This window comes from Arvicola amphibius, chromosome X, assembly GCF_903992535.2.
Source record: "Arvicola amphibius chromosome X, mArvAmp1.2, whole genome shotgun sequence".
Taxonomy (NCBI): Eukaryota; Metazoa; Chordata; class Mammalia; order Rodentia; family Cricetidae; genus Arvicola; species Arvicola amphibius.
In genome coordinates, this window is record NC_052065.1 from 107,358,236 (window position 1) to 107,385,740 (window position 27,505).

General features: G+C 38.6%; 1 protein-coding gene across 2 annotated transcripts in view; it reads right to left on the bottom strand.

The window, feature by feature from the left end:
* Gria3 (glutamate ionotropic receptor AMPA type subunit 3) overlaps positions 1–27,505 on the bottom strand; it is a 263,616-nt gene that overhangs the window by 185,862 nt on the left and 50,249 nt on the right. For both annotated transcript variants that reach the window (XM_038316290.1, XM_038316291.1), the window contains exon 3: positions 1,238–1,477. In XM_038316290.1, coding sequence (XP_038172218.1) covers positions 1,238–1,477 — 240 coding nt within the window. The remainder of the gene's footprint in view (positions 1–1,237; positions 1,478–27,505) is intronic.

Consider the following 27,505-nt stretch of genomic DNA (forward strand, 5'->3'; position numbering starts at 1 on the left):
AATATTTAAAGCAATCAGAATCTAGTATAGCATGAATTGTCACATAAATGATCTTTTTTGCTCACACCTATCGGAACTGTATTTTATATAATTCTGTCTTAGAGGTAGAATATACCATTAAAGATAGATAGTAGTTTGCAAAATCATTAGATTGACTCATTGATAATATCTAAGTTACAATTATTTTCAAGATACAAAGTTTATTGTGTCTGGTATATTGTCAAAAGAGATCACAGAACCATAGAATTTTATATATTAAAAAAGGGGACACACCTTAGGTGAGGAGACCAAGTTCAAGAGAGTACCAGAGACTTGGTCAAGATCAGAAAGCTAGCTAGTATAAGATCTTGGGTTAAAATTCTCAGATCCTGATTGGTGAGTTTCAACCCCTCTTTGCTGGTATGAATCCAAGGCAAAGGCAGGCTTGCCTGTTTCATGATATGATCTGGTGCTGCAGCTAAATCAGAGGAATTGTGAATAATGCTCTTGCTTCTCAGGAGCAAGCTAGCATTTCAAATTATATTGATGAGAAAGAGCTTTGCTTTAGCTACCCCAGGGACCAGGAAGAAAGACCTTTCATTTGTTTCTTCCGCCTCTGAATCTGAAGTGGTAGACTCAGAGAGAACCATCTATATTTAGTCTGCAGGCAACTAACTGATATCAGAACACTGATGGAACATCATAATAATAAGGGCCCTCAGTTTCATTTTGGAAAACAACAGAAACAACTGGATTTGGGGGGCACATTTAGTTGTATTATTATGTGTATTAATTAATTAGTATATGTTGAAAGGACAATCATCATAATCTAGCAAGATTCATTTTCTAAAACCTTCCAGATTGGGCTTCCATATCCTATGTGGCACAGTAGATCACACATATGCACACATAGTAGTACGTGGAAGATTTTATGTTTTAGATCAAAAACTTTATTTGATAGTGTTCTACACTTTGTTTATTTTACACCAAATAAAGTTTTTCTTGATGAGTTCTCTTACAAAAATTATTTCCACGGTGTATGCTAAATCACATTTTAGTGCGGAATTTTGTATATGACTTGGAAAATTAGGTTCTAAGATTACAATTGATTTCTCATGTTTGATTTATTTTGAATACTGAAAATAAACTGAAAGGAGAATTAAAATGTATCTACTGGAAGAAAGGGATGCACTGTGATGACGTTTAAAAATCAGTGTCACATGAATACCCAAAGAGAAAACTAGATGCATCTTCTTACCTCGCTCTGTGTCATAGAGGTATACAAACTTCTCCCACTTGTAGTAGCCCAGCATGCTCAGAATGGCCCCCTTCAAGGCTGGGCGCATCTGAATGACAAACTGCACATCTGCATCAGTGGGGAAGCTCGGTGTGACAAACGATGTGTGCAGGGCTCCACAGAAGGAGGTCAGGGTGTTCATTGACATCTGGTCATAGAATCCAAAGATAGCATACACCCCTCTGGAGAACTGGGAGCAGACTGCGAGGAGAAAGAGAGAAACGCATTTCAATAGGTCAGCTGTCCCCCGCGGCAGCTTGTAAGGTTAGAAAGCCAATGCACAATTAATCTCTAAATTACCCGTGTCAAAAAACAAGCAGGCAAACAAACAAACCAACAACGAACCAAAAGTAAGATGCCAAGACTCTAGAGAAATATATAGAACCCTCTGAAAGTCCAGTTGCCCCGCTGCAAAATAATTAAGAAAGAGAAATGTTTATTGGCAATAATTACATATTATCTGTGTCTACAGTGGCCAAGAAACCCAGAAAGAAAAGAGGTGGCAGTTGTCTTATTTCTTCCAAGTCTCCCTGCTCACCTCCATGGCACTTCAGGCTCTTATCTTCCCACAATGGTTGCCCAATGACCCCTTAGTGTGGTGATACAACTATCAAGGCACACTTGTCTCTCTCGCCTTCAGTTCTTTTCTTTCTAGGTCAATACCATGGACGCAGTTTGAGTCAGACTAACCCCTAATGTGTCTGCCTGGAAATGTGTTATTCTTGCTGTTATATAAAGCTACAACCACGGTTGTATTATGACAAAGACTCTTCACGTAGAGTACTAATTCAGAGGATTTCGGATTGTGGACAGGCAGTGGGAATGACTGACCTTTAAGTGGCTATTGAACCATAGGAGACAGTTGGCTGCTTGGTCTGCCCAGGCATAATTGGCCAAGTTCTACTTTGATCCTATTCCATTTATCTGGTGGACTCATTAGCCTAAATAGAAAAATTTCTTTGCCCCCTTATTGTTGTCAGTTTCCCTTCATTTCAAAGTGGGCCATGCCACTGCCTCTTCTCGCTTCCAGCCCAGAGGAGCTTAAAAAAATTGAACCAATTTCAATATTAGCTTCAGTAGAACATAATTAGCAAAGCAAATCAGCTACAACAACACTGTGTGGTGCATTCCCAAACGAAGTGGAAATGATCTTTCGATTATCTGCACCACCGCTCCCTTCCATTCATGCGAAGCAGACATAACAGGCATAATGCAATGTGATTTAAGAGGTCCTGCCTGGTCTCCCTTATCTGCTATGAAACCATAGATTTCTGTGTTAGGCTCATTTCTTTCATTTTATGGTGTTAGAAAAGACTGTGGCTTGGGAGAAGAATTAAGTAGAATCATTAAAGCCATTATTATGGTGAAACAAATTAATATGTCCAATTAGTTGTTGAGATGAGTGGAAAAGCAGAAGGATGAGTGGCTATGGGAATGAGTGGGTCAGAGAAGAGAATGATCATGTCTGACATCCTCCCTGAGAGGAGAAATAGCAAAGGCATTCAGCAACATAATGAAAGAAAACATTGAAAGTAGAAGGTAGGCAAGCAGATAGGAATCCAAATAATTTCTTCATAACATTATGAAAAGTCGAGTTCTTGATATCTGTGGTATCTTTCTTTCCACACATGCTGTTTAAATCTATGTTGGTTAGGGTCACTCACTGAGTAAACCAACTTGTCATTAGCTTGAGGGAGATATCTCAAAGATTATCATTTACGCCCTCATCTCTAGCACCATCTCCAGCATAGTAGACCACCTCCTTTGATTGTAGGAATTCTAAATGACCTCAAGACATATGGACAGGAAAGTTCTTTTATATTAATTAAAGAATGGCAGCTAGTAGATTGATCGGGGGTACTAGAAGATGAGAGCCAAAGGGAGTACTTAGAACCAAAAAGATCTTTGGTTATCATGCAGGGAAATACTAAGGTTATCATGAAAGGAAATGCTAAGGAAAATTCCATTTTAAGTTTAATCATGTAAATGGAGGGCTTGTGATATCAGGTCAAATAATGACCAATAATAATGCTTATAGCCATACTAATGATAAAAAAGCACACAGCAGTAACAGTAATAGTTATTTAAAATAGGGACTGTGTTTACTAGTACAACTCTAATCTCATTTAATTTCTCCATGGACCTTATGAAGTATTGATTCCTTTACTATTCTGTTGCTAATTTAGAGATCAAAAATGTTTCAGTTACTAAGTAAATAAATGAGCACTCTGAAACTTAAAATCCTTGCAGTCCAAATCCAACAGTATCGTTAAATAAATATTCACGTGTATAAGATAGAGTTTTCATATTTAGCAAATAAACATAAATTTCCAATTAAATTTTCATTTAATATACATAATAAATTAATTTTAGTATAAGCATGCTTCAAATTCATACATTAAAGCTTGCTTGTGATTTATCTGAAATTTAAATTCAACTAATTGAACATCTTTATTTTACTTATAATTCAAGAAAGAAGATGTCCCTGTGAATGGCTATGGAGCTAAAAGGTTTGAACAAGCAATCATGATCCTTCAAACAAAATGATTCGGAGGAAAACTGATAGTTGTCAGCTCCATACCAACTAGAAAACATGAAAAGGAAGACCCCAGGGGCCCTACATAAAACAGGCTTTGAAGAGATGCAACATATTTTTAGCATAGAGAACCCCATTCTGACTAGTTTGTTTTTGGCAAAAAAAAAAAGAAAAAAAATTATAGTGACAAGATTCTGGATAATAGAAAAATAAGTGTTGTTTTCCTCTTATATTTATTATTTTGAGACTAAGGAGTCATTTATGAAGCTTTCATACTTCATTGAATTTGCTTATTTATTTAGAGTATAATAAATATCCAGAAAGTCATCACTCAATCCAAGAAGTGTAACATAGCTAATGACTTTTTAGCTGTATGTGTCTCTTCTCTTTGTCTTGTTCGGACAAACTTTTCCCAAGTCCTAAAGACAGACACATGATGGTGAATGTCAGCAAGTGTTAAGAGAACCTCAGTAAATGTTCTACTGTCTTCATGTAACGCAAAGGCCTAGCAAATACTGACACTTGTAGAGTGTTTCCTTTGTTCCATCCACTGCAATAAATGTAGATAACACAAATACAAGGCTCAGAGAACATGAGGTCAGTGGGGAGAGCTGGCACAAGAGGACAGTTGTAGTAGCTTCGGAAAGAAGCTGGAACACAGAGTACCCTGGTGGGGCCTCTCATAAGAGATTCTTGTAATCTTCTGTGGCTACAAAGCGTACAACTGAAATGGAACACTGAGCTTACCCACAGAATAATCTCTATTTCACACACACACACACAGTATATGTGTATACATACCAATATTAATATTACTGTACTTAATTATATGTAATATATAACATTAATATTGTAAAGAAGAGATTGTAAATTTGAAAGGGAGTTAGGGGAATTAGAGGAGTTAGAAGGGGAGAGAGAGGTAGATATGATGAAAATACTGTACTTATGTATAAAATTCTCAGAAGTTTAATTGAACAGAAAGTATGTTTTTAGATTCCTAGAGTGAACTGGAAGGAATCTAATGAGCTCTTTCCTTATTTATAGCTTTTTTCAAGCATAGTTATTGGTGTTGGAAACCTTTGAAATAAAAATTTTTAGATAGAGTCTCACTATGTATTCCTGACTGTCCTAGGATTTGCTATGTAGAACAGGTTAGCGTCAAACTCACATAGATCTGCCTACTTCTGTCTCCCAAGAGCTGGTATTAAAGACATATGTCACCAGCCCTGCTTGAAATGAAATTTTATGAGTGAAAGTCTAATACCTATATAGAAAGATAAATATATAAAAGAGATGAAATGGAGCTCATGTGTTTGACGAGATTTCCACTGGTCTTACATTCCTTACCATAAAGAAATTGTGATATAAAAAAGTGTCTTCTTTAAGGTTGCACATTAATTATGAATTATGAATAAGGCTCTTAGAAATGCTTTACCAGCATGTCCTCAGCATCCCTATTCCAGAGTTATCTAGGGCAGTGTGGATTAGGATTTGCCTATCATGAAATAACTTACCTTCGATTCTTAACTCTCAGTCAAAGGGATATAGATGTATCCCAGCTACCTTTCTCAGCCCCTTCCAGCCTCCAGAACCAACAAGAGCCAGTGGCAGCTTGGTGACAATTTTGGTACTTGAGATTTTTTCTGGGATGTCTGTTTGCTGAATCCTTAGTGAACCATACCCATTTCTTCTACATCCTAGAAGACTGTCCTTGGTAAAATATCGATGGAAGAGAAATTTATCTTGGTAATGTTATAAAGGCATTAGGAAGGAGATAAGGGCACCATCTTTTAAGACAGGCAGATATTGGTTCCAATAAGCAGCATGACTTAATGTTGATTAGTTAGTATCTGTGAGCCTTGGATAAGAGCTCTGTGATATATGTAGGTTTCATATTAGACTCTTGTAATGATTAGTATTGGTTGCCACCTTGACAAGATCTGGAAATCACCCAGGAGTAAAACCTGTGGGCATGCACATCAGAGAGTTGCTAGGTTGTTTAACTGAGATGGAAAGAGCCACCCTAAACATGAGTGGCACCATTCCATGGGTTGGTTTCCTGGACTGAATACAAATGACAAACCAAAACAATCCCCAGCATTCATCTCTCATTGTTTCCTGACTATAGGTACAATGTGAACAGGCACCTGATGTTCCAGGATCCCATGAATTCCCTATCATGTTTGATTTACCATTGAACTGGGAGAAAAATAAACTCTTCTGTAAGTTGTTTTTTTTTTTTTTTTCACAGCAATGGGAGAAGTAACTAATATAAGCCTAGATGTTGAAATAGTGTATCTATCAGTTGTTCTGTGACTCTGACCTTGTTTCTTTGTTATAGAATTGAAGCAGTAATAGTACTTGTGTTAGCACCATTGTGAAAATGAAACTGAGTAAATTGATGAGAGGCATCTAGTGTGGGTACATAGAGATACTCCATTAACACTAGCTCTTGATTTTCTCAAAGTGTTAATTGGGTTTCAACTATGAGCTAGATGGGCACTCATAGAGGTATGAATAACTATCATCTTCTCATACATCTTATTTATTTTTGACAGGAAAATCCAACAAATGATATAAATATGTAAAACATGAAAGTATGTTAACTTCATATAGTCAGCTATTATTCCCTTGGCATACTTTGCTCTCTATTAACTCTGCCATAGTCTTCCCCCAGCAGTCATTGCCCCGAGTCTCATACTGCATGCCTAGGTAGCACAGGCTTGCTTCTCTCTTGCCTGTTCAATCCATTTCTTCACTGCTCTTTCCCATCTCAATCCTGGGTAATAATGGGTTACAAAAGAAATCCCTCTAATTTGGCTTAAGAATGTGCTATTGTTCTCTGCCTCTTGTTCTCCCTATATAATGCCTGTGTGCAGGTAAAATACTTTTCTGGCCCGTGGCCTCTGAACTTGATGTGAAAAAGATTAGTTGTCTTTTTCTTAGGAATGTCTATCTCTGTCTTTTCCCACTTACAAAACCGAAGTGTTTCCCATTGAAGATGTCATTTTTTTTACTATCTCCTGCTTTCCTAGGGACTGTATTGTAATGTTCCAGCTGTGTTCCCTTCAGTGGAGAGTGACAAGCAATGCTAGACCCAGCTGTCATGCTTGTATTTATAGTTTCCCAAATCTGTAAGGTTGGGACAGGTACCATTAACGTACAGCATAGTATCTAATTACACCACATTTATTCCAAAAAGTGTAATTAAAAATGTCTAACAACTCAATTATTCTAAACAACCAAATAACAATATTGTGGATGGTTTATAGAACATTTTTTCTTACCCCTTTGAATCAAATGGAAAAAAGGAAACCGAAGTCTCTTGCTGACTTAACATGTGAAGCAAACACGAAGCAGAACAATAGAGCTATGAAGGGACTGATCCAGATGGATCATAAGAAGCTTCTTTACATAAGACCAGAGTATATTGAATTCTAGCAGATCAGTGAAGCACAACACTGGGAGACACTTGAAGAGATCATATAAACTAATGATTTCTGAAGCTGTTCCATTAGTTCACTGTGGATTTCTAGTCTGGTGAAATGAGTATGTGTGTGTGTGGTGTTTCTGTGGTGTGTGTGTTTGTGTGTGTGTGTGTGTGTGTGTGTGTGTGTATTATGCTGGCGATAAGGTCAATATCATACATAGGGAGACATACTCAGACAAACTCACTTGAAAGGTTTTTTTCATTAGTTCGATGACAACTCACACATAGGTCCTCACACAAACAGGAATTAAGACACACATACTTTTGTTCTTTGTATTTATTTATTTATTTGTTTGTTTGTTTGTTTGTTTGTTTTTGAGACAGGGTTTCTCTGTGTAACCATCCCGGCTGTCCTCTTGTTCCAACTGTTCAATAAAGATATTTTCAAAGACATTATCACTGGCACTCTTATACCAAACATAATGTTCTTTCAACAAATATTTACAAAAGATATACCCTACTATGTGCCAGGCAGCCGAATTTCAACTCATTTTACTTTCATGTGACTGAATTTTAAGTAGATACTTATGAGTTCCAGGTCTTGATTTCTAACTCCTCATTAAACAACTCGGGGGCATCACAGACTGAGCATACTTTTCTTTTTGACATCTTCAACCCATGAATCTTCTCTCTTGTCTATGTTTCTCCTAACCTGTCACTCTTTATCCAGTGTAAAGTCTGAAAGGTCATATTTGCCTCCACTTTCTCTCCCACTCCTTTGTTCTACTGTATTGTAATACTTCATCTACTTAGCTTCTATCCCAGTGGTTCTTAATACACTTTTAATACAGTTCCTCATGTTGTGACCCTTATTTATTTTTTTGCTACTTCGTAACTGTAATTTTGCTTCTGTTATGAAATGTAATGTGAATGTTTTCTGATGGTTGCAGGCAATCCCTGTGGAAGGGTCATTTGGTGTAGGGGGTCCTTCTGTTTATGTGTTGCTTTCATTGGCTAATGAATAAAGAAACCATTAGGGGCCTGATAGGGCAGAACTTAGGTAGGCAGAGTAGACAGAACTGAATGCTGGGAAGAAGAGCAGAGTGGCAGATGCCATGGATCTCCTGCCTGAGACAGATGCTGGTTAAAATCTTGCTGGTAAGCCACTGTCACGTGGCGATACACAGATTAATAAAAATGGGTTAAATTAAGACATAAGAATTAGCCAATAAGAAACTAGAGCTAATGGGCCAAGTAGTAATTTAATGAATACAGTTTCTGTGTGGTTATTTCAGGTGTAAGCTAGCTGGGTAGCTGGACGGAACAAGGGCCCCCTCCCCATGCAACAGTCATTTGACTCCCAAAGGGTTGAGAACCCTCAACACACAGGTTGAGAACCACTGTTTTTAAAGCATGAAGAGTATTTATCCTTGATTCACTTTTAGTGCATGCTCTCAGTCTTTTTTATAATATGGACAATAGCTTCTTAACTGAGCTTATGCTTGCAGTATTTTTCTTTTTTCACATTCCTCTTCTCCTTTATGTTCTGAATGATTGGTCAAAATATAGGCATCTTAATTTCTATTTACTCCTGTGAATGAGTTATTAATGGACCAGTGAAAATAACTTTGCAAATGAGTCAACTCAACCTTTCTCAACTTTGACACTATTGACATTTTGTTTTGGATATCATTATGAGAGTTGTCTTGTACACTATAAGGTGTTTAGTAACATCTTTGGCCTCTACTCATGAGTACCTCTTCACTGCAGTGATAATAAGTCAAAATGCCTCAAAACCCGTTTACTGTTTTCAGGAGACTTCTATCTGTCCCACACATTGAGAAACATAAATTCAGCTGATGACTTCTTTTCTGAACAGAAAAAACTTAAACCCAAATGATAATATATAGATGTCTACAAAATCCCCAAAGAGTCCTTTTAATGGTGGAAGCTTAGGAAAAGTAGATATTTTTGAAGACTTCAAAACTTACCAAAAGAGTACTTACATCCCTGGCTTTGAGTTTTGATTGTCTATATTTAATCTGGGGATGGACAAGAAGGGGAACTAGATAGAAAAGAGATATGATCGAGCTTGTGTGGAAAGGAAGTTAGCTTATGGCATCCCTGGGCTTTTACAGATCACTTCCCACTAGCTGTGATGGCCTTTGGTCTTGCAGTTTCATAACTGTAATGGGTATTCATAGTTTTGAGTCAGAACAAGGTGTCTGCCTCACACTCCAGCTGATGATTCCATGGTCTAATTACTGTTTTAGGGTTAATTCCCTTGAACATTCTGTTCTGCTCTCAGGAGTGTACTTCCTTCTGACAGTCTAACTAGTTATTTTTGCAATTATGTGGCTTATATCTAAATGTCAAGAAAGAAAACACTTATTATCAACATTTTATCCTTCTTGGATATAATGGCTTCTAAATATATTAACACTCAAATGGATGTATTTTGGAAAATTAATTTTTCACCTTTAACTATAAATGGTCTTTCTAAAACAACACTGTTAGAAATGTCCAGGAAGGTACTGAAATGGGTCAACACCTTTTCATTGAGAAAATATGGTTAAAATTTTGAAGCTTGGTAGTAGGATATGTATCTAAAATTTGTTTGTTTATTCATTAATTTATTTATCATCATAAAGTTTGAATTTCTACTACATGACGAGCATTGCTCTCATGACACTGCCAGATACCTTGGTTGCCTCTCACTGAGCCTGTTATTTCACTGAACTTCTAGGCCTGTCATTTGTAGCATCTGTCCTGCCTACTTCATAGGGGCATGCAAAGAATAAATGAAAGTAGCTGAAATTCCTTTAGAAAAATGATCAAAACTGCTCTCTGAGTGTCAGTGAGTAAGCAGTATTGGTACTGAGTTTCCAGGAATCATTATGGTCTTTATAAATAACTCAACAGGATTTCATTCTTCTCATCTTTGGTCTCTGCCCTTCACCACATATCACTGTCAATCATTGAACATATTCACGGGCCCATCTTAACTTGCAACTCACTTAACATGGGAACTATCAAGACTCTTAATTGAAAAACTAATTGAGCCACTGATCCGTTCATAGTAAATAAAATAATTTCTATAGCTAGGTGGAAAACGGATGCTCTTATGGTGCCTTAAATTCAGCCCTAGAATTTGTCATGGATGGGTAAGAGCTTCAAGCTTGGTAACATGCCATAAATGATTTGAAAAATGTTTCTTTCATTTTGTAGCTCATGCTGTGAGGGAGAGAGTAGGCCTCCAAATAAAAGCAATTTTTAAAAGATATTATTTGGTTTACTGTAGTTTATGTCTGTAGGTCATTTTTATAGACTTGAAAAATTCACAATTTAAAGATCATATAAAGTAATAAAATAGTCTAATTAGCAGTTACGAATTCACACTTCTACTTCACATTCTGTTTTAATTTTCTCACTCATTCTTTTTCTTTAGACAGAGCCTTTCTATAGTTCTGTTATCCAGTTGGGTTTTGAACTTCTGTACTCATGCAATGCTTCTGCCTCAGCCTCTTACATTGTTGTGATAATGGGCATGTTTCATTATGTCCAGTCATTCTCATATTTTTAGTGTATTTGTTAGGCTTGGCTAACTCCTCTAATATTGTCTCTGTAACTATATTGACATACCATGTCCTCTTAAGTAAGGCTGATGATTATTGCCTTGCCCTGTCAGAAAACAATGCATTCTATTTTTACATGATTCTATTAGAAATGTCCTTATTTTATTGTGCACAAATCTGCCTTCCTGTAGCTTTCACCATCTGTTGATCCTTTCTAGAGGCAGGGGTTGAAGCTCAAATATTTAATTCATACTTTAATAGCACACCACCAGACATATGCAGATATGACTCCTTTTCTTCAGACTAACTACCCTTAGTACCAGCTATTCTTCACATGTGTAAAATGGATCCAGATCCAGGCCCACCCTCATTCTACCCATCCTCCTCTGAATATGTTCCATTTTGTCAAATCCTACTCACATCCTGCTTGGAGTGTGTGGCCAGGATTAAGTACAACTGCTAATGGGTTGATCTCATCAAAAATATAAATAAATAAATCAAACCTAACTGATCTGTCACCCTCATGTTGGTATACCCATGACATATTTGTCACTGCAACCTACAATAGTAATGATATTTTTTGAACATCCCACTATATGGATCTATAGAATAGCTTCCTACTTTGTGGTCTTGAATGTATAAGTCATATGAATTATTAAGAATTTCTGGGGGCTGGAGAAATAACTCTGTGGTTATGACTACTTATTGCTTTTGCAGAGGACCCAAGTTCACTTCCATGCTGGGCAGTTCACAACTGCCTGTAACTCCAGCTTTAGGGAAGCCAATGACTTCTTACAGCTTCCATAGTCTTCTACACCTACAGATATATAACGATTTTCTGTCATGGCAGGTACCTCACAAACATGGATATATGCTGTCAATATTTTTACACTTAAAAGACTTCTATGTCTTTAAAATATCTTCATAGTTTTGACCCATTTTCTTGGGAGTAATTTAAAACCTGATTTGATTAATAAGTTTATTCACTGTTGTTCTCAGTTATGTGTCATTTGCAAACTGACCAGCTGGCTTTAAATAGTGATATCTTAGTTTTTGACAAAATGCTAAAGATGGTACAGTTAAGGACTGTATTGCTCAGAGAGCTAATTCCTTCTTCACTTTCCAGGATAAGGAGGATTAGGTAATAAATACTCTGACTAGAGTTCCTTAGTCCTGCAAATATATCCTTCAAACACTTGGAATTTAGGCAGTATAAATGATTGACCCTGACCTTAGTTTTTTTTTTTCAACCTGTTCCTAAGCAAAAAGATGGAATTATTTTCTCACCATTTCTGACCATGTATCTTCACTATTTATCACTGAGTTTTATGGAGAGGATGTGAAAAAAAAAGAGGATTCTGAGAGGAAAAGGGATAATGAGACAGAGAAGTGCCTTTTGGTGAAAAAGGAAATCCCTTCTTCCTAGAATATCGAACACTGTGTTATTACTTAAGATCGAAAGCTGACTCAGTACTCTGTACTGTTTTGAATCAAATCACCTGCTCATTTTGCAGGTACAATAAATGCTACCTGACCAGCTCTTAAATTCTATGGTTTTCCAGGTCTTCGGGTTTCCAGAAGACTCTTTTTTTTTGAAAAAAAGTTAAGTAACCTTGTGAAGATTTTCAAGTGCAGTCCTGATGGAACGCTACTCTTGATAAGTCATCAGGTTTCTTATAAAACCAAGGCTTGGTGTTCATAAAAAAATCACCTTATTGCTCCAATATAAATCTATCCTGTAGTGATATTTCATTTGTATTTTTAATAAATAAAGCTTGCCTGAAGATCAGAGAGTAAAACAGCCCCACTAGTCAGCCTTACAGACCAGGAAATGGTGACACACACCTTTGATACCAGTAGGCACACTAGTTTGACATAAAAACTAGGCAGTCATGGTGCACACCTTTAATCTCAGCCCTAGGGAGGAATATAAGATGGGAGGAGACAGCTCTCAGAGACAGTCTCATTCTGAGATTCCTGGAGGCAGGATCGCCATTTCCGATGGAGGTAGAGGTAAAAGCCAGTGTCTGGCTGTTTTGCTTTTCTGACTTTCAGGTTGAACCCCAATTTCTCCCTCTGGGTTTTAATTAATTGTGCTGCACTATTAAGTTTCTATTCCCTTAAATATGGCCTAACAGCCCAAAGCAAACAAACAAGCAACCAAAACCAACAAATATTTCAATCTAGAAAAAAAGTGAGCTTAGATTAAAGGCATTTTTGCTAACTTCAATTCAACTGATTAAATTATCAAATTTTCATTTGCTAAGAATTTCATAAGTATATGTAATATATTTTAGTAATTTCTACCCCCCCACCACACTCTCACAACTTCCTTTTCTTATGTAATCCTTCTTCCTAAGGAGGTCCCCTCCAACTATCCTGTTTAGTTTTTGTACATGGCCCACTGAATGTAATTAGGATTGGCTTGCATAAATGTGAACAGGAGGCTATTTACTGGAGTATGGATTACTTTTTATTATCTTGGCCATTGGGGTCTGTGCAGAATTGTGTACCTCAAAATCACTTGAGGGCTTTCATTGAGGGCCCTGCTGTTATCTGTTTGAAAGGTATTTTCATTGAGCGCACTGCTGTTATCTGTTTGAAAGGTATTTTCATTGAGAGCAGTTGTTTAGGTTTGATCTAAGAACTAAGACCTCTAAAACTGGCTTTTGTATATCCTTAATAGTCCTTTGGCTAATGGGACAAAGACACTCTTTGTAAGGCAGGCATTTTTGCTCTGGGAGGTAATTTAGAAAAAGCTCTAGATTTGTAAAATGCTACTAATGAAAGATGGGCTGTTACTCAAAATGTGTTTCTTATGTCTAGTGATTAGACATTTTTTGTCTAATCTGGTAGCTACTAACCATACGTAACAAATTACATTTAAATTAATATAATTTAGCTAGGTGTGAGAGGGGCACATGCCTACAATCCCTGAGCATGGGAGGCTTGGGTGAGAGAGTCAATGATAGCTCAAGGTCTGCCTGGTATACTTTGTGGTTTCAAGCTAGCCTGGGATACCAAGTGAAACCCTTTCTCAAAAATTTAGTGTTGGAAAGATGGCTCAGCAGGTAAAGATACATGCTACAGAAGCCTGAAGATATGAAGCTATTTTCTGGAAGAAATGTGAAAGTAAAAAGAGAGAACTGACTTCTACACCTGCAACCTCAGTAGAAATCTAATACACAAGCTTCAAATTCACAGAGATGGCCAAGGGAGAGAGTACCAAGACAAAATACAGAGAGCTTCTCTAGCCAGCCAAAAGGCAAGCTTTCTGCAGAGAGGACCAAGAAAGGATCCTGAAGCAAGGACTGAGACTATACAGAGAAGACCAAGAGAGGAACTCTGAAGCACAGGCTGAGACTGCACAGAGTGGACCAAGAGAGCAAACCAAGAGAGCAGACCAAGAAAGCAGACCAAGAAAGCAGACCAAATGAGGGGGCCAAGAAAGACCTAAGTAACTCCCTAAGAAACAGACAGTGACAGTACAGAGCAGACCAAGAACAGTTCCCAAAGACACAGACAGCCACTGCAAGGATTAGACCAAGAGGCAAAGACATTGCCAGGACCAATTGGAGGAAGAGAAGGGTAGACACCAATGCAAGAATCCATTCAATAACCTAAAAAGCAACATGGTAGCACCAGGACCCAGGGTCAAATAACAGGAAGACTTGAACATCTTAACACAGAAGAAGCAGGAGAAGATGACTTTAAGCATAACTTTATGAGGATGATAGAGACCTTTAAAGAGGAAATGAAAAATTCTCTTAAAAAGTAGAGGAAAGGACCAGCAAAAGTTGGAAGAAATCAATAAATCTTTCAAATAAACTCAAGAAACCCAAGAAAAGAAGCAATCAAATAGGTGAAACAAACAGTGCAAATAGTTCAAGACCTGAAAACTGAAATAGAAACAATAAAGAAAACACAAACTGAGTGAATTCTGGATATGGAAAATCTGGGTAAATAAATGGCAACTACAGAGGCAGGCATAACCAACAGAATGTAAGAGATGGAAGGGAGAATCTCAGGTATTGAAGATACTATAGAGGAAATAAATTCGTCAGTCAAAGAAAACATTAAATCTAATGAATTCTTAACACAAAACATCCAGGAAATCTGGGACACCATGAAAAGACCAAATCTTAGAATAATAGGGATAGAAGAGGGAGAAGAACTCCAGCTCAAAGGCACAGAAAATATATTCAGCAAAATCATAGAAAACTTCCCCAACCTAAAAGAAGGAAATCCCTATGAAGGTACAAGAAGCTTACAGAACACCAAATAGACTAGAACCAAAAAAGGCCCCTTTCCATATAATAATCAAAAGGCAAAATATACAGAATAAACAAAGAATATTAAGAGCTGCAAAAGAAAACGGTCAAGTAACATATAAATGCAGACCTATCAGAATTACACTCAACTTCTCAATGGAAACCATAAAAGCCAGAAGGTCCTGGACAGATGTACTACAAACACTAAGAGACCATGGATGCAAGCCCAGACTACTATACCCAGCAAAACATTCAATCACCATCAATGGAGGAAACAAGATATTCCATGTCAAAACCAGATTTAAACAATACCTACCCACAAATCCAACCTACAGAAAGTACTAGAAAGAAAACTCTAACCCAGGGAAGTTAAGAGAACCCACAAAAACACAGGCAATAGATAATCACACACCAGCAAATCCTAAAGAAGGGAAACACACAAACACTACCACTGAAAAGTAACAGTAATTAACAATCACTGGTCATTAATATCTTTTAATATAAACAGACTCAACATCAAACTAAATGGAGAGAAGCTCCCAGTGATCCCACTGAAATCAGGAACAAGACAAGGTTGTCCACTCTCTCAATATCTATTCAATATAGTTTTTGAGGTCCTTGATAGAGCAATGAGACACCAAAAGGAGATCAAGGGGATACAAATTGGAAAAGAAGTCAAACTCTCACTATTTGCTGATGATATGATAGTTTACATAAGCAATTTAAAAATTCTACCAAGAAACTTCTACAACTCATAAACACTTTCAGTAATGTAGCAGGATACATGATTAACTAAAAAAAATCAGTAGCCCTTTTGTACACAGATGATAAAAGGGCTGGGAAAGAAATCAGAGAATCAACACCCTTCACAATAGCCACAAATAGCGTAAAATATCTCAGAGTAATTCTAACCAAACAAGTGGAAGACAAGACTTTAAATCTTTGAAGAAAGAAATTTAAAAGACATCAGAAAGTAGAAAGATCTTCCATGCAGAAATAAAATAGTAAAAATGGCAATCTTACCAAAAGAAATCTACAGATTCAATGCAATGTCCATCAAAATCACAACAAAATTTTTCACAGACCTCTAAAGAAGAGTACTCAACTTCATATGGAAAAGCAAAAAAAAAAAAAAAAAAAAAAAAAAAAAAAAAAAAAAAAAAAAAAAAAAAAACAGGATAGCCAAAACAATCCTGTACAATAAAAGAACTTCTAGAGGTATCACAATCCCTGACTTCAAACTCTACTACAGAGCTACAGTACTGAAAAAAACCTGGTATTAGCATAAGAGCAGACAGGAGGACCAATGGAACTGAATCAAAGACCCAGATATTAATCCACACACCTTCAAAAACCTGATTTTTGACAAAGAAGCAAAAAGTATCAAATGGAAACAAGAAAGCATATTTAACAAATAGTGCTGGCATAATTGAATATCAACATGTAGAAGAATGCAAATAAAGCCATATCTACCCCTATGCACAAAACTCAAGTCCAAATGGATTAAAGACCTCAATACAAATCTGACCACGTTGGACCTGATAGAAGAGAAAGTGAGAAGTGGTTTTCAATGCATGGGCACAGGAGTCCACTTCCTAAAGTATTTCACCAGTAGCACAGACACTGAGAGGAACAATAAATAAATGGGAACTCCTGAAATTGAGAAGCTTCTGTAAAGCAAAGGACATGGTCAATAAGACAAAAAGGAAGCCTGTGGAATGGGAAAAGATCTTCACCAACCCACATCAGACAGGGGACTGATCTACAAAATATATAAAGAACTCAAGAAATTAGACATCAAAATTTCAAATACCCCCTTAAAAATGGGATACAGAACTAAACAGAGAATTCTCAACAGAAGAATCTCAAATGGCCAAAAGACACTTAAGTAAATCTTTAATATCTTTATTCATTAGGGAAATGCAAATCAAAACTACTCTGAGATACCATCTTACACCAATCAGAATGGCTAAGATGAAAAACACTAATGATAGCTTATGCTAAGGAGGATGTGGAGTAAGGGGAACAATCCTTCATTGCTGATTGGAATGCAAACTTGTACAACCTCTCTGGAAATCAGTATGACATTTTCTCAGAAAATTGGGAATCAACCTACCTCAGGATCCAGCAATAACACTCTTGGGCAGATACCCAAAGGATGCTCAATCACACTACAAGAACATTTGTCCAACTATGTTCATAGCAGCATTATCTGTAATAGCCAGAACATGGAAACAATCTAGATGCCCTCAAGAGAAGAATGGATAAAGAAAATGTGGTACATTTACACAATGGAGTACTACTCAGCTGTAAAAAAAATGGCATCTTGAAATTTGCATGCAAATAGATGGAACTATAAAAAAAACCATCCTGAGTAAGGTAACTCAGTCCCAGAAAGAGGGACAAGATATGAACTCACTCATAAGTGGATATTGGCTGCAAAGCAAAGGATAATGAGCCTATAGTCTATGACCCTAAAGAAGCTAAGTAACAAGGTGAACCCTAAGAAAAACATATATAGATCCACCTGGAATGGGGAAAGCAGAGCCAGAAGCCAGAGCACTAGTGGAGGGAAGTGGCCACGCTTTTTAAAGAGAGAGATCATGCCCCAATGGGCTGGTATCTCAGCAGCTATTGGCTGAAGGCGCGGAAGGAGCTCCCACAACAACCATGCGCTAAGAAAATAAACAAAACATAGCAGCAGACTAAGAAAATATCTGGGCCTCTGTGTTGCCTCCTAGGAGAACATCTCTCTGTTTGGAGATAGCATGGCAGGGTGAAATTTCGCCTGAGAAAACAATGCTGGCTGCTGGGTGGCAGAGACAAAGAAGGGTAAACCGGCTAACAACAACCCCTGTCACCACTGCCATCTGCCATGGGTAAGTTCTGATCTTCTCTACCTTTAGATCAGATATGTAAATTCAAGCCGGCTATGTGCTTTGAGCGTGACAGTTCCACAGACTTTGTAAACTACATTTGTATTGAGCAGTATCAGGCAATCATAGAGAAGTTCCCCTTTGTAAGACCTCTTGCTGGCAACTTCTGGCCACATCCTAACCTCACGCCTGCTCTTTACTTTTCTCTGCTCTCTCTGTGTCTCTGTCTGTGTGTGTGTGTTCTTGTTGTTCTTCACCATCCTTACTTTCCGTTTGTTTCAGACCAAAGTTGGAGAGTTCAGGGAGAAAGGAAACAGTGAATAAAAGCTAATCCTTGTTCCCTTTTCCTATAGTAATGCTTTGCAAACTGCAGGATACAACCCATTAGTGACTTATGAAATCATTATAGTGAGTCATGACCTACCCTTTAAAAACTAAATGATGTAGGACGGAAAATGCTACAGAGTAACTATATGGTAAAGGTAAATACTGTTTCCGGAGACTGAAGTACTGGTGATCAAACACATCTGTTAAGTGTGTTTCTTTATCGCCTCACACAGTTGTGCCACCATACTCTGTCCCAAGCTGAATACTGCTTTCCTACACAGAATTTGTACCTTCATTGCTTATAGCTGGTGAGAGGTGACATCTTACTCCTTTTCCTGTTCCCCCAGTCCCTCTCTCTTCTTCGGACCCTCTGAGCACCTTCTACGTGCATTGCCCCTCACACAGCTGAAAGATCATTGAATTGGTATCTGGTGATGAGAGCAAGGGCATTCTTCTCTTTCTGACTCAGCTAGCAATGACTAGGGAAGTTTGGAGGGAAGAAGGTAAACGCAGGAATATTTGAATGTAGTGGGGTTGGGTTGCTCATTACACCACCCAGCCTTCAGTTCCAGCCTAGCTATATATGCTTCAACTAGCATCTCTGGCACTCGAGCACCTGCGTGGCTGCCAAGTTATACATCTTGTTTTAGAACTCAATTCATTTGTGAAGTGAGAAGAGAAGCCACCGATGCAGAGCATCATTTAAATGGATTCCTGCTCTAACCTCTTGCTGCAACACACGACATCTGAATCTTCGTCCACTGACCCCACAGCTGCTCCTTCCGTGGCTTTAACGGAAGTGTCTGTCTTCTGAAGCACCTAACTTGCTCCATGGGGAAGAATCTAACTACGAAAAATAGCTAGAAATAGCGAGCATCCAGTAAGCCCATGAACTGTGTAGCATGTAGTTTCTTCTGCAGATGCAGTAAGTTAGACTCTCCAGTGCTTTGCTGCTCAGCCACGCGTGAACTTGTAAATTTTGTGTGCTATCAATGAATACATCTGACCGCATCAAAGTTGTCTATTTCCTCTAAAAGAAAGAGGAATTAGGACTCTGTGATTCTCTTGAAAATTGCCATGCAAAATTAAAAGCTTCAGATTTTTAGGTAACAATGGCATTTCCCAAGAAAATCTGCATATTCAGTCATAAAAACATTCAAGATAGTTCTCAGAGGTTGTCTAAGGACATGCAAGGAAGATAGCTGAATACTCTCATTTTAGGTATTGGAACTCTGGGAATCTGGGCCCTGTGCTCCATATTGCTTATTAGATATAGTCTAAATCTTTCATCTTAAAATTTGTGCTAAGAAAACATGAAGCAATAAGCTATATGTAATAGCCACATGACAGGTATTCAGAAAGTAGTGTTTGATTTGTATTACATAGCTTCCCATTATTAAAACTTAAGAACTATCCAAATTTATTGTCCATAGTTCTTCCTCATGCACTTTCTGTTCAAACTGGTCTTTCTATGCCTTCTCCACTGTTTGCTCATGCTGCATGCTAATCATGAAATGTCAGTCCATGAAGTCTCTGCCATTCTGATTTATGCTCACCTTCAGAAGCCTAACTGACACTTTCCCCCCATGGAGCCACAGGTAGCTCCCTCAACCTCTAAGAGACCTTTTCTTTCTCTGAGTGACAGCTGCGCTCGTCCTGATACCCTCATTTCCATGTTTGATAGTAACATGCCAATGACCAAGAAGCTTTTGGAGAGTGAAGAAACGTGTTCTGTTTATTTTGAGTCAGGCATTGCATAATTTGCTTCTGATGGCATACATTGGTACTGAGAAGAAAACTTCTCTATTTCTATTTCCCATGTCACTTCTGACACCATCTGGGACCTTCATTTCACCTTTTCCTGAGCTCCAGCTTCTAGTCAGCATGCTGACAAGGGCAGTGTTTATATACCCTGACGTGATGTTGTGTATTATCCATAATGAATATAAAATATGAAGATCTATGGGAAACCCATTATTATAGGAATGATAATAATTACAGTTGTAGTTAGTTAAATTGTTCTCCACGTCATATAGAAGACGCCCTCTCTGAGGGGAGGGGAAAAACAGAGTTCCATACCAGCAATTAGGCAATTATGAGTATTTTTTCATTGCTTGTGATTTTGGTTCTGTACACAACTTGGGTTTTGCTGTCTTTTGGCTTTTTGCATGGAAAAGCTGGTTTAAACTCCATTTTTACAAGACTTAGTCTCCTTAAAACAATGAAGCAATGCTGCCATCTCCATCCTTGCGGCTTCCACTTCAGCCCCAAACTCTTTCGAATGTTGGTTTTCATCTACCTCTAGGAAGGCGTTACAGCTCCAGAGTGGTGGGGGACTGAATCTAATTGTCAGCCAGGCAGCAATGATGGGATTTGAGGCTGGCACACTAAGGGCAGAGTGCTGAGAAGGTGATAGAGACAATAAAACTTTCACTATGGAAGAATCTTTGGGCCCATGAAATTCTTGAAGAGGCCCCGATAAAACTTGGAGAAACTGTCTGTCAACATACATGTGAACTTATTCCTTAGATTCAGGAGCACTTCTCTTTAGTCCAGTGTGGAGAGAGAGAGATGTCCTCGAGGTAGCTCTCTCCTCACTGTGGACCTCCAGCAAACACAGTTTACAGGAAGCGTTCTTTGAGTCTCATCTGTCTTTCCCTTTCCTTACTTACCTGAGCGCCTCAACCATTGTGCACAGTAAAGTTTTGTAAAACCTTCTACAATTTCCAAGCCAAATCCTTCCGTGCATGATTACTTTCCAGAATATCTGAATGAATACATTTGTTGCCAAAACGTAATTGAATGATGACACAATTTCCCATCTCTCTCATCCACACTGTTAATACTGTGTTGTCACTCAGTAAATAAATCTTCATGTGGCTGCCCATCAAAATTAGAAATCAGAAAGCAAAGCATTTATCATTATTGATAGTATGGCCTCTGTTTTCTGTTCATCAGTTAGCAAGCACTATCTGAGTTTCTGGAGGTTGGACTGCTGCACGCGCATGTATTAGGAGGCTTTTGGTTGCGCCTTTTTCTCTGAAGATCTTAACGCAAGCAGCTTTGGAAGGATTACAGGGAATATACGTTTAAAGACATTTGGAGTATAAGAAAGCATTCTCTTTTATGAACACCGCATTTGCTTTAAAGGTGTTCTGAATTTCTCCTTCTTAGAAAGTCACTTCTTTTCTAGCCCTGTCTTGCCTTGGTCCTCTTTCCTTTTATGGGTGCTCCAAAGTCAGGCAGCCTTTGCCTCAGAGGTATCGTGGATACAGGCGGGACTGTCCAACTTTCCCAAGCGGCTGCTCTAGGATTCACCATACGACAAGGAGCTGTTAATGCAAACAATGTTACATTCCTTCGTTGCTTTGCTATGTGTCCCAAATTTTAGAGTTTTCTGCAGTTGCTCTCTCATTCTTTTTTTGTTATTGCTTCTTATTTCTGATTATGTATTCAGCACACACTACAGGGTGCCAATTTAATTTTATTGGACCATTTAAAGGGCAAATAAACCTTTGTTTTTATAAGGAGAAGATAAAGGACCAATTATCCTGGCCTTCGATGCATATTTGCTATTTGAGTTTGCAGTCCAGTTAGGCCTCTTTAGAAGAGAGTTTGTCATTTTGCATCCGCTTGCCTTATTCCCTGGTATACTGTTTCGATGGCATAACACATTTACCAGTGGGTGCCTTAGCTCTTAATGAACAGAGTTATTTTACTAGATGGCATTGTCTTATTCCTATGCTAAGGTCCCATCTGGAGCAGGCCAAGTGCGGAAGGGAATGTTCCATGCCTGTGAAATGAAGGGTCTTTTGATCTCCCCGTGTTTCCTCAGTCTATGAAATGATCAGATACATTGCAGTAATTGGATTGTCACCTATTCAATTTCAAAGAGCCAGGATGGCAGTGCGAGCTGCCTGCTTAGAATGCAGCTTCCTCTAAAGAGCTCCCTCTGAACTGGCCCACCACATGGGGAGTTAGCCCTTCCACATGTCATTTCGCCACTCTGCTTATAATAATGCCATCAGAACTTCAGAGTGAGGAACAGTTGTGAACTCGATTCCAGAAGAGAGGGTACAAATCCTTTCAAAGAAGAAATCTGGAGGAGTGGCATGAGGAGGATATTTGTCATGGCCAAGGATCTTGCTCTGTGAAATAGCCATGGACACAGAGATAATGAAGAGACTAGAAATTGGCTGTCTTGCTGAGGCCAAAGTCGCAAGGAATCTTGCAAATGAATCGGTTAGAGTTCCATTACTAGGCAGGTAGGTAAAGCCCCAGCATCTGAGTGCTAGGGATCTGAATAAGTGGGAGTTCAAAAGTAGGAAGGGGCACAGAAGAGATGATGATCTGTAAGCAAGCCTGTAACAGCAGTATCAGCTCTTAACATTGTATTATTTTTCTAGTACCCCATTATTACTTATGGACATGGAAGGAAGCATAACAAAAATGAGTGGAATACTTTTGAATATAAAACAGGGACTATTGTTTTCCTAATATTGGTGTGCTATTTCTCTTGAGAAGAAGTAAACATAGAAAAAGAGTATCTATGTAAGAGCTATCCATACAAGCCCTTCTAGGTCTTAGCCTCCAGGTAACAGCTGTATAGAGCTAATGCTTCTCCTCAAATACTTACTATTCATGGCCTCAACTTCTGATCATAACTCTCTGACAGAAGAGAAGGCATTTTATTCATTCATTTCTACATCTTTAGCATAAAAGGACTTTGGTAAATATAAAGGCACAAATAGTTGGAATGAATTTTCAAAACAGGCAAGACATCAGTGAATTACGCATATTGGTGCATGCTAACAGATGCCTCAGAAATGGAAAGTCTATCAGATTCTTAAGCTATCAGGCCTATTTTCAAGACTTTTATAAGGGACTCCTGTCAGGGGAGGTAAGCTGTTAGGAACTAGAAATTTGGAATTCTGGTGTGTTGCCCATGAATATGTGGGTACTTCGAAAGAGCTAGAAGATAAACCAGAAACCAAAGCTCAGGGACAAGAAGTGATTTTTCCATGTGACTCCCCATTCCACAGATGAGGAAACTGAATCCCAGAAGTTGCAGGACTTTATGAATTTCACATGAATAGAAGGCAAATGTTAGACCTAGTATGTAAACAAAATTGGGTCTGTGGAAAAGTGTGCCCAGAGTTGACCCTTAGGCTTAAATCTTCTCTCAGGAAGAGTTATACAAACTTGAGATGGCTATGAATGGTGGCAGGGAAGACAAGAAATTATGAATATACTGTAGTTTCCAGATAAGAGATAATAAAGACCTAAGTGTGAGGCCTACAGGAAAGAGAAGGTGCAGGTGCCCAGTGGCTAAGTAGACTCTAGAACAAGACTGATTTGGTTGGACTCCAACTCCACCAACTGTTTACTTAGCCCTTGCTTCATGCCAGTAAGTATTCTCCATACTGAGGCTAGGACAGTAAGCAAGACAAACACAATAATTCCTTCCACAGAGCTAATTTCCTTATAGGAATATATCTTGTGAGAAGTAAACAGTACAATTCATATAAAAGAAGTACTGGCTGTTGCAGAGTTGCTTTGACTATGGCCATACTACTTGTGAATGATCATAGTTTAAAAATCAGTAGATTCAATTTTATTGTGGTAAAATACAGATAGCATCAAATTTAGCACCCCAATCATTTCAAGTGTATAGTTCCATGGTATTAAATATATTAATAGAAATTCATTATCACTACTCATTTGCTTTAAAACTGAAACTGTATCTATTAAACAATTATTCCTCATTCTCCTTACCTTCAATCCCTGGTAAACATATTTACTTTCTTATGGACAGTTAATTTTAATCTTAGGTGATCGTAAGAGTTTCGGCTGTTGGTACTTCCAAGATAACAGTAAAGGATGAAGACCCATAAGAACTTCAGAATTATCATGCCATATCTAGGGATGCATGACGCCAAGCATTTGAACTTAGCACCTGCCGTACAATTTCAGTGACTTGCTCTTGTGGCCAAGACACTTCTAGTAATTGCTGGAAGGGAGGGATAGATGTTCAGTTGCTTCATGGTAACATATTGTAATGTATATATATTGTTATGGTTTTGGTCCCTGTCCCTTTAAGAGACAAGCCACGCCCATTCCCTCCCCATCCGCTGAGGCAGGCTGATCTTCAGCTTCCAGCCTGAGCTCACTCTCTTTTCCATCTTCCTCTCGGAGAGGCAGCTTCGCTTCTGCCTCTCTTCCCCCCTCTCTCTCTCTCTCTCTCTCTCTCTCTCTCTCTCTCTCTCTCTCTCTCCCCCCCCCCTCTCCCTCTCCCTCTCCCCTCTCCCCCTCTCCCCCTCTCCCCCTCTCCCCCTCTCCCCCTCTCCCCCTCTCCCCCTCTCCCTGTCCCTCTCCCCCTTTCCCCCTCTCCCTCTCCTCCCTCTTCCTCTTCCTCTCTCCTTTAATAAAGCTTTATGTCTATTTTCTGTGTCTGTGCCGTTAACCCGCCGCTGCACCGCCTGTTCACCTGCCGCCCTGGTCACACGTGTTCCTCGAGTCTCCGCGCAGCTACGCACAGCTGCCCAGCTACTATCTTTTTAAGAACAAAACATATGTGTAAGATTTTCATCATCCCTCATTTCTACAGAATTTATGGGCTCATTTTCAGTAAGCATTCCTGAAAATCAAGTACTTTTAGTAGAAGTTGATTCTATTTTTTAGTATTGTACAAAAGCATGAGGATTTGACCTTTAGCAAAGTTTAAAACACTGATTGTATGTTTTGCTATATGATATTGGGGAGTATGAATAACTGGTTAATCAGGAAACTGATTTGGTAAGTATTTTAATATGATTAGATGGCTATAATGCCTTTATTTCTACTCTACACCCATGCTTAAAAAACATATTGGTGATCCTGCTGCTTTATAAAATGCACAGACTGGCAAGGAGAAGCATGAGAAATATGGGATAGCTTTGGACTACTTGGGCCACGCTGTCTAGAATGCTCTCTTCCGTGGGCCTCCATCAACAGCCACGTGGCAATTTGTGTTCAGTTACAGGATTCACTCTTTGTTTTTAATTTCTTAGCCTAAATCATGGTCTTTCCTCTTTTTTTCAAGAGGCCAAATTGTCTCATAGCTTCTTGTACTTTACTCTTAGAGTGAGGATCATATTGATAATAATGAATTTATTTGTTTAACATCTGTCAATAAAGATGGGAGTAAGGATTACCTTTATGTCTCTGCCATGACCTTGATTTAGTACAATGTGTGAAACGTAGTAGGTGCACAAGAAATTTGAGTGACTGAGTAGACAAATTAGTAATAAACATTCGAGCCCATTCATTTCTGATCCCTTTTTCATTTTCTAGATATGTGGCCAAAGGTATGTCATTTGTGTCTAAGGTTTTTTTTTTTTTTCCTTTGTCACAGGCATCTTAAAATTCCATTAAAGTTAAGTTGATAGTTTTTGCTTATGGTAGAAATGATTTCAGTTAAATATTACCTGGTATCTGTGGCCCCTGTTTTTGAAGGGCCATGGTAGAAACATGTTTTGTTAGTGGGTTCCTCCTCAAAGCTTAATGCGATGTTGGTTTGTTTAGAGGAAAGAGCGTCAGTTCTGTGAACACTTGCTCTGCGTTTAGCTTCTACCTTTAGATGAGGTGCTTTCGCAGGAAGAACCTCTTTGCCTTTGTGTGTGAGACAAAGAGAAGTATTTAAACCTGGGAGGGAAGTCTCCGGTGGTGAGCGACTATAAGCGAACAGCTGCTAGCCTTTTTCCCTGCTGTTTTATTTCCTTTGCCAATCAAATCAGTAGCTTGAAGTTTTGTTTGGGCCCCAGCTGGACCATAGAACTAGGAGCTGCAGAATGTGTCATAGTCGTCTTTGTATCCGCAGCAGCCAGCTCAGTGCCAGGTTCAGAGTAGGTGTTCAAAATGTCTACACAATTAAATAAAGTGACAGCTGGGAGGCCCTGCACATAGGTTGAGTAGGCAATTTTCTCCTATTTTTTTGTTATTTTTATAATTTATACTCAGTTAACTTGCTAGAATGATCTGAAACAGAGCTGCCCACATGGTATAGTTTAAGGGCTACTAAAATGCTCCTATATGGCCATGAATAGCTCCCATGCCAGCCTACTCAGGTTCCAGAAATTTCTATTCAACTGAATTATGTTGGCACAAAGGGCTCATTAAATGAAACTATTACATCCAGACTCTCCAGAATGAAAAGGGTATTAGTAATCATTAATAACTCAGAATGAATTAAGTTTTTGTATTATATAAGGTCAGGGTCCTGAAGGCATGAGACACAAGATGGGTTGGGTGCTCTTGTTTTGTCTTTGAGTGGGGTATTGCCATGCAGTCTGGACTGGCCATCTTCCTGCCTCAGCATCTTAAGTGCTGGGGTTATAGGAGCACATTACAGCAGCTGCTTTAAGATGGCTCAGTTTGTGTTTGAGAGTTAGTGGTAAATTAGGAAGATCATAGGCAATTCAGTAAATTAGGCAATGTCCCAGTAAGCTTCCTTCAAGTAGCTAGTGTTCAACATGAGGCACTGTTTTCCGGAAGTGGGCAGTGTCTCCAGAAGTCTGCTGGTGCAATGACAAACGCCTCAGACTACTACACAGAGACAAGAGGTCTTGCACACTTCAGGGGGAAATGCTGAAAATTTGCACTTAAATATAGGACCTTTCAGTATTTTCTACTTCCCCAATTCAACTGTTTAGTAAATATTCCTTTTCTCTTGGATGTTCCTCTTGTTCAGATTGACCCTAACTTTACTCTATAGTCCAGGCTTCCCTTGAACTCACTATCCTTCTTCCTCTGTCTCCTGAGGGCTGGGATTACAGAGGTATACTATCCTGGATGCTAGACCTGTTATTTTAGCATTTTCATGTCCCTTCCAGTACCGGATTCGTGATCCAGACCCCCTAGCACACAATTTTGCTTCATAATAATCACACTAATGAATACCACCTGATGAGCACTTACTCTATGCCAGAAACCATGCTAAGCACCTACATATCATCTAAACTTGGATCTAGGCAAGCACAAAGACTCACTTTACTAAGCCCATGACTCTCTTCTCTACTTCTAGGAGAGCTTTGCAAACTGGGAAGCTCTGTGATCAACCAATGGGCTATTACTAAGAGAAAATGCAAACTGGTCAGGGTAGGGACTACTGTCCAGGTTCATTTCAAATTTTAGTTAGCAGTGAATTCTTTTAGACATGAAAGTTCAAGGAAGGAAA